The 12,588-nt window shown below is 50.4% G+C and overlaps 1 protein-coding gene and 1 long non-coding RNA gene across 7 annotated transcripts in view; one reads left to right on the top strand and one right to left on the bottom strand.

Moving 5' to 3' along the window:
* Positions 1-965: 965 nt before the first annotated feature.
* Positions 966-12,588, bottom strand: part of RNF32 (ring finger protein 32) — a 32,355-nt gene continuing 20,732 nt past the window's right edge. For 4 of the 6 annotated variants that reach the window (XM_006143809.3, XM_027770052.1, XM_006143810.3 and 1 more), the window contains 3 exons: positions 6,240-6,407; positions 2,750-2,841; positions 966-1,504 (listed from right to left, as the gene is read on the bottom strand). In XM_006143809.3, coding sequence (XP_006143871.1) covers positions 1,138-1,504; positions 2,750-2,841; positions 6,240-6,407 — 627 coding nt within the window. In that variant the 3' untranslated portion in view covers positions 966-1,137. Of the gene's footprint in view, positions 1,505-1,557; positions 2,842-6,239; positions 6,408-12,588 lie in introns of those variants that run through there. The other 2 variants (XM_027770053.1, XM_027770054.1) reach the window with 2 other exon arrangements.
* The window catches only part of LOC106734402 (uncharacterized), a 16,496-nt gene continuing 5,384 nt past the window's right edge, over positions 1,477-12,588 (top strand). Inside the window, exons 1-3 of the long non-coding RNA XR_003548627.1 lie at positions 1,477-1,560; positions 8,981-9,094; positions 10,410-10,530. This is a non-coding gene — a long non-coding RNA (uncharacterized LOC106734402). The remainder of the gene's footprint in view (positions 1,561-8,980; positions 9,095-10,409; positions 10,531-12,588) is intronic.

Below are 12,588 nucleotides of genomic sequence, written 5' to 3'. Positions count from 1 at the left end.
GCTGATTGGACAGCTTGTAGACAGCTTGTGGTAGGACTTCTGCCTTGTGACCATATGAGGTAATTCCTGTAATAAATCCCTTTTTTAAAAATAAAGTTTTAATTGCCAGAGGGCGCATGTCCCCTCCAGAGGGAAGGCATGTGGGGCATGTTCATGCCGTAATCTTTCTCTGTGTCCATCCTGTCAGGATTTGAGGCATGCACACACGTGTGCCTGGTGTGCTTTCTGAGCCACCAGGACGAGGACTCGAACTGTAACCAGCCATCTGGGCTCTGGCTCTGCATACACGAGCTTCCTACTGTGCTGCCCACCAGCCTTCCTTTTTTTTTTTTTTTGGAGAGGTTTTTGCTATAGGGCGTGTGCACTCGCCAGAAAGAGACAGAGACAGAAAGCGAGAAATCACCCCCAGGGGTGCCCAAGATCCCCTTCTCCTCTGGGGATCTTGGGCACACACGCATACACGCCCAGTGTGAGTTTAAGCCACCAGGTCCAGGACTCGAACTGCAGTCGACTACATGGGAGTCCAGCGACATAGCCATTACACCAACTCCTGGTCCCCAGCCTCCCTTTTACACACACAAACACTGGTCCTGCTAGTTCTGCTTCTCTGGAGAACCCTGACTGGCACAGTCCCTAACAGTCTTAGCTCTTCTCAAGCAGAGGAGAGGATCCACCATGGAGACCGGGGGCAAAGGAGCCTCTGAGCCACCAGACTGAGCCAGGGGGCTTGAAGGGACATGAGAGAGAGACCCCCAGCAAGGATTTCATGCTGTGATCCACAGCATGATGTGAGGAATCTCTGGGGGGATGGCCATGCTGCAATCTCTTCATTCTCCCCTCGGGATTTTGGGCACGCACGTACATGCGCCTGGCATGAGGTTTAAGCCTCCGGATCCAGAACTCAAACTGTGGCCAACTATATGGGAGTCCAGTGATGTAACCATTATGCCATCTGCTGATCCCAGTATCTTTATTTTTTTAAGTAATTTAAGTGATCTCATTTTTTGCTATTTCTCATGAATTTCATGTGATTAAACTCTTGAATCTGAAATTTGCTTTTTATGGACTGAAGACTTAAACAGGATGGCTGTCAGATTTAAAATGTAGTTCGATTTCCTATATACAATGAACAAGAGTTTATTCCACGGGAGAACAGATTACATTGTAGTACTTAACCCAAAACTCACACAGTTCACCCAAAATTAAGGTACAGTCTCCCTCAGGATTATGTAGCTTTCCCTGAGTTATGAATTCAACATTCGAGAATTTTCTTTTGGTAGCAAGAGCGGCAGAGAGGACAACAGTGGAAAGGAGACTTCTCGCCCAAGGAGAACTCCTCGAGAGCCAGGAGACAGGCGTGGTGGAACACGTGGGAGCAGGACAGGAGCACTGTCTCCCGTGGCCGCCGGCCACCGCTCGTCCCCGCAGACGTGCCCTGCCAGTCCCTGCGGAGTGACAGCGGGGTGAGGCAGATGGAGCACTCGGAGGACTCCCGGTGAAGAGCCTGCAGCAGGGAAGATGAGCTTGTCAGGAGAGGCTTAGCTTCATTGTCACAGAAAGGTACTTAGTTTTGAACAAAACATTCATGTGCATCGCTACCTAGCTACGGGTCTAGGAAGATGCAGTGTAACGAGTCTTTCTGGTAATTAGCTGGCCCCCCTCAACCATTTGTCACTGCTTGTGTTGGGGACATCGAAAGTCCTCCATTACTTACTTCGAGATACACCGGGGCAAGTCTGCCGCCTGTGCTGTCCCCACTGTACTTGTAACACCCTGACCTGTCACTCTGCTTCTGCAAACCGCACCCCCACGTCCCCGCGTCCTTCCCGCCTCTAGCAGACATTCTTCCTCCCTCCACCTCTCCGAGCCCGTTTCATCCGTTTCCACATATGCGGGCGAACGAGGTATTTGGCTCTGTGCCTGGCTCACTTCACACGCCCTCCAGGCTCGCCCGGGGAATGTCAAGTGACAGGCTTTCGTTCCTTTTAGTGGCTGGGTCGTATTCCACTGTCTCCGCCCCACCTTGTCTCTGTCTGCCAGCTGATGGACATGAAGGTTCCTCACGTGTCCTGGCTGCTGTGACGTCTCAGTGAACACTGGGGTGCGGCTCTCTCCCCAGCATACTGGCTTTCTTTCCTTTGGAGCTGTACCTAGTGGACATGTTTCTAGACCACATGAAGCTCTTTTCCCGTCTCCATTCTCCTCTCAGGATCTTGGGCACGCACGTACACATGCCCGGCATGATTCCCGAGCTGCCACTTCGGGAACTTGAGCCACAGTCAGCCTTGCTGGAGCCCAGTGCCCTAACCACAACGCCCCTCTGGCCCCCAGCCACACAAGTTTTGCTTCATTTTTGGAGAAAGTCTCCATGCTGTTTCCCGTGCCATTCCCACCAACGATGTAACAGAGTGCCCCTTTTTCTGTATCCTTGCCAGCTTTTTTTTTGTCTTTTGAATAATAGCCAGTCTAAGCAGAGTGAGATATGTCCTTGTTTTGATCTGCATTGCCCCTATGATAAGTGATGTTAATCATTTTTGTTTGTTTGTTTGTCTGCCTGTTGTATTGTCTTCTTTGGTGAACTGGTTATTCAGGTCATTTGATTACTTTTTAAATTGGGAATATGGAAAGTCAAAGATAAAGAGAGAATTTTGAAACTATGCAGGCCCAGAGAAAATGGGATGACCTATTCAAAATACTAAAAGAAAAAAACTACCAACTAAGACTACTATACCCCGTAACTGTCACTCACCCTAGAAAGAGAAATCCAGGCTTTCTTAGACAAGGAGGACTTGAGGAAGTCCGCCTCGCTAGACTGGCCTTCCAAGAAATCTTTGCGGAGTCCTGCATTTGTGAGTAGAGGGCAGTAAGTAGACTAGACAGGTGGATGAGGGGCACAGAAGAGTCAGAGCCTGTTCCTAGAACAGACGGTCAAGCCAGTCCACAATAGAGGAGGTTTTGAAAAGGAACAAAGTACCAACAACATGACAGGAGTAAGTTACTTAAATTTATACCTCTTCTAAAAATGCAAGTTTCATTCTGTGTTAAAATAGCGTTTATTAGACCGGCTGGTGTGGTGTGGTGGCCAGGGCTCTGGGGCACTGGCTTCTCATGAGGCTGGCTGCAGCCTGAGTCTCGGACCTGGTGGCTTGCTCTCGCATCTCCCTTCCCTCCCTCCCTGTCTGTCACTCTCTGGTTGAGTAATCATCATAATAATCATTAGAAAATTAAATAAAGTTTCATATATATGTGATATAAATGTGTATATATGTTTCATATACATGTATGCGTGTGTGGTGGGGCTGTGAAGTGATGAAACCTTTGCACTTCGCGTGAAATCTGTCACGTCTGTGAGACATGGGAAAGAAAAGTAAGCCATCCTTGATAAGCCACTTTAAAACAGAAATAGTTTCTGAAATACTCCACACTCACTTCCTTTCAATGAAGCAGTACGCAGTAGTACTTTTCAAAACTTATTAGCCTATGTAACTACTAAACTTTAAAAGTTCTCCTAATTTTATGTTTTTTCAGTGGTGTGTGTATATATGGTACATGCATGGGTGTTAGGTGTATGAGTGTATGTGTGTGTATATGTGGTTTATGTATGTGGTGTATGTATGGGGTTTATATGTGTGTGTTGCGTATATATGTGGTGTGTGTATGTATGTGTTGGATGCGTGAACATACATATAGTTTGTGTATACATGGTACATATGTGGGTGTTGGGTGTATATGTGCATATATGTGGTTTATGTGTGTGGTGTATGTATGGGGTTTATATATGTGTGTTGAGTATATATGTGGTGTGTGTATGTATGTGTTGGATGTGTGAACATACATACAGTTTGTGTATACATGGTACATGTATGGGTGTTGGGTGTATGAGTATATGTGTGTATATGTGGTTTCTGTGTGTGGTGTATGTATGGGGTTTATATATGTGTGTTGAGTATATATGTGGTGTGTGTATGTATGTGTTGGATGTGTGAACATACATACAGTTTGTGTATACATGGTACATGTATGGGTGTTGGGTGTATGAGTATACGTGTATATATGTGGTTTCTGTGTGTGGTGTATGTATGGGGTTTATATATGTGTGTTGAGTATATATGTGGTGTGTGTATGTATGTGTTGGATGTGTGAACATACATACAGTTTGTGTATACATGGTACATGTATGGGTGTTGGGTGTATGAGTATATGTGTGTATATGTGGTTTCTGTGTGTGGTGTATGTATGGGGTTTATATATGTGTGTTGAGTATATATGTGGTGTGTGTATGTATGTGTTGGATGTGTGAACATACATACAGTTTGTGTATACATGGTACATGTATGGGTGTTGGGTGTATGAGTATATGTGTATATGTGGTGTCTGTGTGTGGTGTATGTATGGGGTTTATATGTGTGTGTTGAGTATATATGTGGTGTGTGTATGTATGTGTTGGATGTGTGAACATACATACAGTTTGTGTATACATGGTACATGTATGGGTGTTGGGTGTATGAGTATATGTGTGTATATGTGGTGTCTGTGTGGTGTATGTATGGGGTTTATATATGTGTGTTGAGTATATATGTGGTGTGTGTATGTATGTGTTGGATGCGTGAACATACATACAGTTTGTGTATACATGGTACATGTATGGGGGTTGGGTGTATGAGTATACGTGTATATATGTGGTTTCTGTGTGTGGTGTATGTATGGGGTTTATATATGTGTGTTGAGTATATATGTGGTGTGTGTATGTATGTGTTGGATGTGTGAACATACATACAGTTTGTGTATACATGGTACATGTATGGGTGTTGGGTGTATGAGTATACGTGTATATATGTGGTTGTAGGGAATATGTGTACGTGTTGAGTGTGTGTGTATGTATGGTTTTTATTTTTAATTTTTAGGTTTTTACTATAGGACGTGCATGCTTGCCAGAGACAGACAGACGGAAAGTGAGAACCATCCATCAGCGGGAATAACCACACCAGAGTCCCTTCTCCATTCTCCTCCTGGGATTGCGGGCATGCATACACACACGCCGGGTATGATTTTTAAGCCACTGGGTGCCGGACTCAAACCGCGGCGGGCCATGTAGGAGTCCAGTACCTGAACCACCATGCCATCTACTGGCCTGGTACTTTAGACAGGCTCTCACCAGGCACAGTCCTCCCATCTCAGCCTGCACAGAGCTGGGGTCACAGACATGTCCACCGTGCCTGGCCTTGAGGGTGGGCTTGGAATTAGACGTGCTGCCCGTGTGGCCTCAGCTGGCCGAGTTGGTACCTCGGGCATGCCACTGGGGGTGGGCCTACGTGTCTTTTAGAGGACGTTCTCCATTGGTCTCAGCTTTCCAGTCGTGTCCTTCTCTTCCTGGGGGCAACTAGAGGTGGGAGAGGAGGTAGGGAGGACCAGGAAGGTGGCGTGTATTCTGGCGTGTGTGCATGTGCGTGTGTGGTTTATATGTGTGTACTGGGGGTAGGGATGGATGTGCTATGTGCGTATATATGTGGTTTATGTGTGTAGGGCCAAGTGTGTGTGTAATGTGTGTTGTGTAGTGTGTGTATGTGGTTTACATGTGTGCTGGGATGTGAGCATGTATGTGGTATGTATGGGTGTGAACTGGGGGTGTGAGCATGTGTGATATGTGTATATGTGTGTGTATGTGGTTTATGTGTGTGTTGAAGTATGTATATGAGTTCATAAGTGTGTGACTTATGTATGTATTGGGGTGAATGTGTATGTGGTGAAGTATGTGTAGTGTATGTGGCGCATGTATAATATGTGTGTATTTGGTTTACATGCTGAGGGCGTGAGCACATATGTGTATGTGTGGTTTATGTATGTGTTGGTGTATGTGATGTGTAACGTGCATGCATGTGCTTTACATGTGTGTTGGGTGTGAGTACATGTGGTGCGTATGTAATGTGTGTATGTGGCTTACATGCGTGTGTTGGGTGTGAGTGTGTATGTGGTGTGTGTGTGGTGGTCTCTTCCTATTGCTGTTTTGCTCACAGAACTACATCGTCCAAACAGAATTTAAGGAATTTCACACTGAAGGGGCCCTGACAGTCATCCCAGAGCTCACAGCGAAGGCCCAGTCAAGGCAGAAATCTGCGGCCTGCCACCCCCAGGTGCCCCGAACAAGCCCTCCAGAACCCACCCCCGCTACGGGCCACGTGTCATCGCAGAGCCCTGTGGCTGTGCCGATCCCGGGGCCCAGGCAGCTGGCCCCAGCCTACCTGGATCTGGATCCTGCCCCACTCCTCCTCTGAGATCCCACGGCCACACCTCTCATCCAGCTGCTGAAGAAGGCTCCTGTTTACAGCCAAGCACTGGTCGATTTCCAAAAGGAGGGCCTCCGTGTCGGTGTGGAACGAGTGCAGAATGCGATGGCTGATCTCTGCGAACTGGGGCGTGGGCAGGGAGGCAGACTCAGGAGTGCAGGCCTCCCGAGTGGGCTGCCCGGCCGCCGTCCTCCCCGCTTCCCCAAGTCTGTCCCTGACTAAGACTCCTTAGGGGGGCAGACATGCGGCCATTCATGGTAACTTCAAATCCAGATGCCCATCTGGACAGCTTGCTGGGAAGGTCCTGTGAGGAGTCCGTGCATGCTAGCCCAAAGCACAGACCTGGCACGGGAGACGTGCCACACCACAGGGCTCTTCCCTCTGGATGGGCGTGAGGGCCAGGAACTGCCCTTCTTCCCTGACGCAGGTCATGAGATCTCAGGGGAGCCCGCCCTACACCCGAGGAAAGGGGCACCCTCATCTCCAGAGGGAGGAGCGAGAGAGAGGTCTCTGGGCCAACCCCCGCTCCTGCACCGGCACAGTTGCACTCCTGGTGTGCAAAGTGCAGCTCGACCTTCCTTCAGGCCCCCGCTGCCTTCCGAAGGTCAGCGTCAGTGCCCTTTCCTGAGTCTGCCTCCTGCTGGAGGAAGGGGCTCTCTCCCCTCCCCTCCTCTCCGGGCTGAGGCTTTAGCCTGGGCTGTTAGTGAAGAATGCATTTGAAATTCAACGTTGGGAGAAGGATTTTACAAAATTAGTGGCATTGTCCGGGGACCTAGCGCTGCTTGTTCTAGTCCCTAAGGATGTCACTAGTCTGTCACCAGGCACTTGGTGACAAGCTGGTTCACGTCTGCTCTGCAGCCACCTGTCTGCCGTGGCAGCACCCTGGACTGTCTTACTGTGGCCACGAAGAACGGCAGCCTCAGAGAACGCTCACTGCCTTCCTTTAACCTCGTTACTGCTTCTGTTTCTCCCACCACACTCCCGAATTCTGATGGCTGTATGGAGCCCTTCACATCCGTCTGAGGCATGCAACCTCCCTGGGTGCACATCCCTGGCATCAGTGGCCAGAAGGAAACAGGGACAAGCAGCCCGGAGTTCCCTTACTCGCAGGCCTGGTGAGCATGGGCTGCGGGCCAAGTGTGGCTGTGGGTCGAACGTGGCTGTGGGTCGAACGTGGCTGTGGGTCGAACGTGGCTGCGGGTCGAGTGTGGCTGTGGGATGAGTGTGGGCTGTGGGTCGAGTGTGGCTGTGGGACAGGTGTGGGCTGTGGCCAAGCATGGGCTGCAGTCCAGTGTTGTGCCAGGAGGCGGAGGGGCAGCCCAGCCCTGCACATCCAGGGCTCTGGTGTGAAGGACGTGCACAGGGCAGACACGAGTCACGCGTGCACGCGGTGCTCTTGCACGTCGAGTTGACACCATACAGTGTAACGAGTGGTAAGACCATGTCGTGATGTAGAAGTGTTTGGAGGAACATTAGCTACACTTCGGAAACGCCGTGACAGTCCGGCCCGCAGAGAGGCTAGTGTTGACTCCTTTCATGGCCCTTCTCCCTGTGTCTGTTTGGTGAGCCAAGGCAGGGAGCGCACGCAGCGCACGCAGCGCACGGAGCGCATGCCTCGGCCGGCTCACACCGCCTGCCCAGCCAGGCAGTCAGCAGGGACACCTGTGAGCTCCCTGGTGGACAGGGCGGCCGCACCGGGGACCCCTATGAGCTCCCTGGTGGTCAGGGCGGCCGCACCTACAGCTGTCCCAGCACCCCACAGCGCCGCAGGTGGCCGACGATGCAGACGGGGCGGCTCCTGGGCTGCGCCCTCAGCTCCTGGGCCGAGCTCGTGAGCCCATGAGCTCGTGTGCCCGTGTCGTGTCGGGGCAGGGCGCCTGCGCCAGCTGGGGCCATCCCAGGCGCTATGAGCTCCCTGGTGGTCAGGGCGGCCGCACCTACAGCTGTCCCAGCACCCCACAGCGCCGCAGGTGGCCGACGATGCAGACGGGGCGGCTCCTGGGCTGCGCCCTCAGCTCCTGGGCCGAGCTCGTGAGCCCATGAGCTCGTGTGCCCGTGTCGTGTCGGGGCAGGGCGCCTGCGCCAGCTGGGGCCATCCCAGGCGCCACCGTGGATCCACCACGCCTGGGCGTCTGCAGCTTCGCACCCCTGCGGGGACATGGGGACCGGGGCTGCCTTCTGTCCGCCCAGAGCCCACCTGGCCGCCTCCTCCCGCCGCCCACCTGCAGCGCTGTGCCCAGGCTGCCATCTGTCTCCCAGCCGCCGTGTGGCCGTGCAGATGCCGTGGCACATGGACCGGGCCGGCGGGGCCCTCGGTGTCTGCAGAAAAAGGCGGCGGGCGGCAGGGCCCAGCTGGTCCGCGCTGAGCGCTGAGCGGGGAGCCAGGCGCTGACGCTCAGTGAGCTGCAACTGGTAAGGTGCATTCAGCTCACCTCTCCAAGTGCTGTCTGCCCACACTAAGACCCGCACTTCCTCTCAATTTAAATCAGAAGCGTTTCTTACATGAGAAAAAAAATCCCCTTTATTTGTAATGGTGGTTAAAGATGGTTATTACATCCTATTCTAAACTAAGTTTGTGTGAGTTTGCTACTTAGTTGTCCTAGGGTAAATCACAGCCGATGAGAGCTGGGGGTGGCTCTGGAGTCCCGCGGTGCTCTGGCTGGGGCTCCCAGATCAGACACTTGCTCTTTCAACAGGGACCGGCCAGGGACCTGCGTGCTGGGGCGCCGGGCTGGGGAGACAGCACTGGAGCTGTGTGGGTCCTGCTCTCAGGAGCTCTGGTAGCTGGGAGAGCTCTAGGGAACGCAGAGGTGAGCACAGACACCCAGGTGCGGCCCTGCTCCTGCATCCTGTCACAGCTGACCTGTCCCAGGACAGGGACGCTCCCATGTAAGCTACTCCATCGGAACTTTCTGATGCTGCTTAATGCCCACAGCTCCCACCTCTCCCCTGCTCTCCACTGCCTGGCCAACCTCGTCTCAGTCCTGTGAGTAACTCGCACCCACCTCCTGGACTGTGCTCCCAGGTATGGCTGGGATCACCCAGGCCGGGGCCTAGGGCTAGAAGGGGCCGGTCTAACCCTCCCCTCCACCTCCAGCACACTCTGGCCCCTCCACGGACTCTAACATTGGCCGCACTCCTTTCCTGTGTACTTCTCGTCTCCTGCGTGAGGACCTCAGTACCTCAGTTCCACTTCTACGCTTGCAGTAGCTTAGAAATGAGGACAGATACACTCCCCGAGCATACAGAATGCAAAAGACTGCAGGAGTTCTCTTAGAGAGGAGTCAAAACAAAAACAGAATGATTTTGAAGCTATTTTCAGTGTCAGAGTCAACAAAATATCATTTAGCTTAATCCCAGCGTGGACCTTAGCGTCTTAATACACCCCGTGGAGCCCCTCAGTGCATGCGTGCACATGGCAGGTCTCTAACCGGGATCTGGTGTAATGTTCCACTCTCGTAGCTTCAAGTACTCAAAAACAAGGGCAGTATTTTTAAAGTCGAATCACACATGTTGTCTGAGCACTACTGTGATCAGTTCAGAACAGCCTCGGGCGGCTGCTCGGGCGGCTGCTGCTCAGCATTCCGAAGTGCTGAGCCCTTGAGTACCAGCGCTCTGCTCCTTCCCCTGCTCCCCACTTCTCACCTGAGCCCCAGGACCTTCGGAACTACACGTCAAGAACTGGCAAACATAAGTAGACAAAACTGACAACTGAATTCTGATTCCTGAACTACTGGTCCATATTATCAAACCTACCTACAGAGACAAAGCACTTAAAACTTCCATCTCAAAGACAGTGTGTGCCTTAATATGCTTTGAAGCCTCATACTTGAGATCAGGGTAACTTAAGTAACTAGCTAAGCCTTTGGGTATTGATATGTAAAGCAGTTACCGGTCATTTACGAGTAACACACTGGCTAAACATTAAACAAATACACTAACAAAAGTACCCAGGTGAACTCTGCCTACCCAGGAGGCCTTTTAAAGTGATCCATCTTGTTGTCAGCAAATTGCTTACTAATGTGTTGACTTAGGGCCACCCTCAAAAGCAGAATGAAAAGCTTGGGATTTACAGCAGATCACGGAATCTGGTGATAAGCTTTTACTGGTTTAATATCCTTCTAGTCTTGCTGCTTGGAGCCACTTGGAGTTAGCAACAGCATGTTTGCCATTGCCATGTGATAAAGGACCCGGGACTGAGCAAACTCTCAGGCCATTACGCTGTTTGGTGAATGCAAATGAAAAGGTAAGTGAGGGGGGCCGGGTGGGGGTGGAGCGGGTAGCCCCTAAGTCAACTGCGGCCTCTGACAAATCACTAACCTCGCCTTTGAAACAATGGTCAGGACTTTTAGCTGGGGTAGAGGTAATATAATGCACTTGAAAGTTTTAATTGCAGCAATAAAAGGCCATACCTCGATGATATGACACATGCTAGCAGAGTCTAGATAAGGACCAGAGGCATTCAGGGACCAGCCACTGCACTCGCACCACGGGTGAGGCCTGAGCCGAGCAGTCGGGGCCTTCCCGGGCCCTGTGATCTAAGTTTGTCACAATGTGAGTGACCAAGTGTTCCAGGACTACTGTATCATCCTCAGACAACTCAAACACCCTCCCTGACAAGGCCTTTCTGACTGAGTCTCAGTTCTCGGAGATGTACTTACAGGCACAAAACTCAACCATTGACCTTTCCCGTTCTTTGCACAAGAGCGCAGTATATTTAAAAGAACCTGCGGGTCGAGCTACACCACTCTGCTGTGCTCCAGTTCTGTTTGGAATGTGCCAATGGTATTTTAAGGCACAGTGAATTTGTGAAAAGAAAATTCTGTGTATGAAGCATTTCAGTTTGTAGAAAGATGACCCCTGTATTTGTATTAACTGGCTGGCACCCAGTAAACTAGGGAGAGCTTTATTAATGCTCCCTGTAACTCAGAGTGAAAATCTGAGATCACTTGTTCTTCTCCAAGAAAAACAGGGTAACTTACAGAGTGGCCCGAACTAGCCCAATCTACAGTACTAAAGACCATATCCACTCCATGAGATTTTGAAATGCATTACAGAAATAAGCACTTTTTTTGGGAACCAGCAGTTAGCGTAATGGCTATGTCGCTGGACTCCCACGTAGTCGACCGCGGTTCGCGTCTCGGACCCGGTGGCTTAAATCTCACGCCGGGTGCGTGTGCGTGCGTGCCCAAGATCCTGAGAGGAGAATGGAGGAGAAGGGATTGCAGCGTGACCATCCCCCCTGGGGGGTGATTTCTCGCTTTCTGTCTCTATGTCTCTGTCTGTCTGGCGAGCGCACGCGCCCTATAGCGAAAACCTCTCCAAAAAAAAAAAAGAAATAAGCACTTTTTTTTTTAAAGAGAGATTTTGGCTATAGGACACGGTAGAGACAAGAGAGACGGCGAGAAATCATCCCCCAGGGGGATGGCCATACCATAATACCTTCTCCTCCATTTTCCTCTAGGGAGTTCGGCACACATGCACATGCGTCCAGCCTGAGTTTTAAGCTGTTGGGTCCAGAATTCAAACTGTGGTCGATTATGTGAGAGTCCAGTGACGTAACCATTACACCATCTGCTGGTCCCTCTCTTTTTTTCTTTTAAAGAATATTTTACTTCATTTATTATCATCATTATTAGCTATTTAATTTGATCAGAGAAAGAGAGAGAGAGAAAGGGAAAGTCAGAAAGTAAGCCTCCAGGTCTGGGACTTGAACCATGGTCAGCTAGGTGGGAGTCCAGTGCCTTAACCACCATACCACCTGCCAGCCCTACAAGCATTTCTTAATTTCTTGTGTCAAAAATATTAAATTGACCATTATCACTCTCTGCTTTCTTTTCTATTGATTACAGTTCTTTTTTGTTGAAGGTCATTTATCTTGATCTAAACCAAATTTGTGAGGAACCATACTTGTTCCTAAGTATGGCAAAGAAGTTTCCACCCATATGCTAGCAAAGAAAAAAAGGAAACTGCAATACGAAATACCCTGCAGTGTGCAGTCGGTACTTCCTACTTTTCTGGTGTTACAGTAGTCTCTTTCCGTTTATCTCTTTACGGGGTGGTAACTTGTTGTGGGGTGCGGGCATTCTGAGCACACGGAGCATTTGGTCTCGGGTGACGTTCACAAGCAGCTCCACGTGACTGCTGGCACTGGAGAGACGGGAACACCTCAGTGCGCAGAGTCCCGGGTCTGCAGGAGAGGGGACTGCTTTCACGAGCGTTACAGGGATGTGTTTTTTTTTTCCACTGTAACCCAAGCATTTGTTGTTTAATAGGGAAATTTATCTCTTGCATATTTGTTGTA

This window comes from Tupaia chinensis, unplaced genomic scaffold, assembly GCF_000334495.1.
Source record: "Tupaia chinensis unplaced genomic scaffold, TupChi_1.0 Scaffold000110_1, whole genome shotgun sequence".
Classification (NCBI taxonomy): domain Eukaryota; kingdom Metazoa; phylum Chordata; class Mammalia; order Scandentia; family Tupaiidae; genus Tupaia; species Tupaia belangeri.
This window is presented reverse-complemented; position numbering and strand designations above follow the sequence as displayed.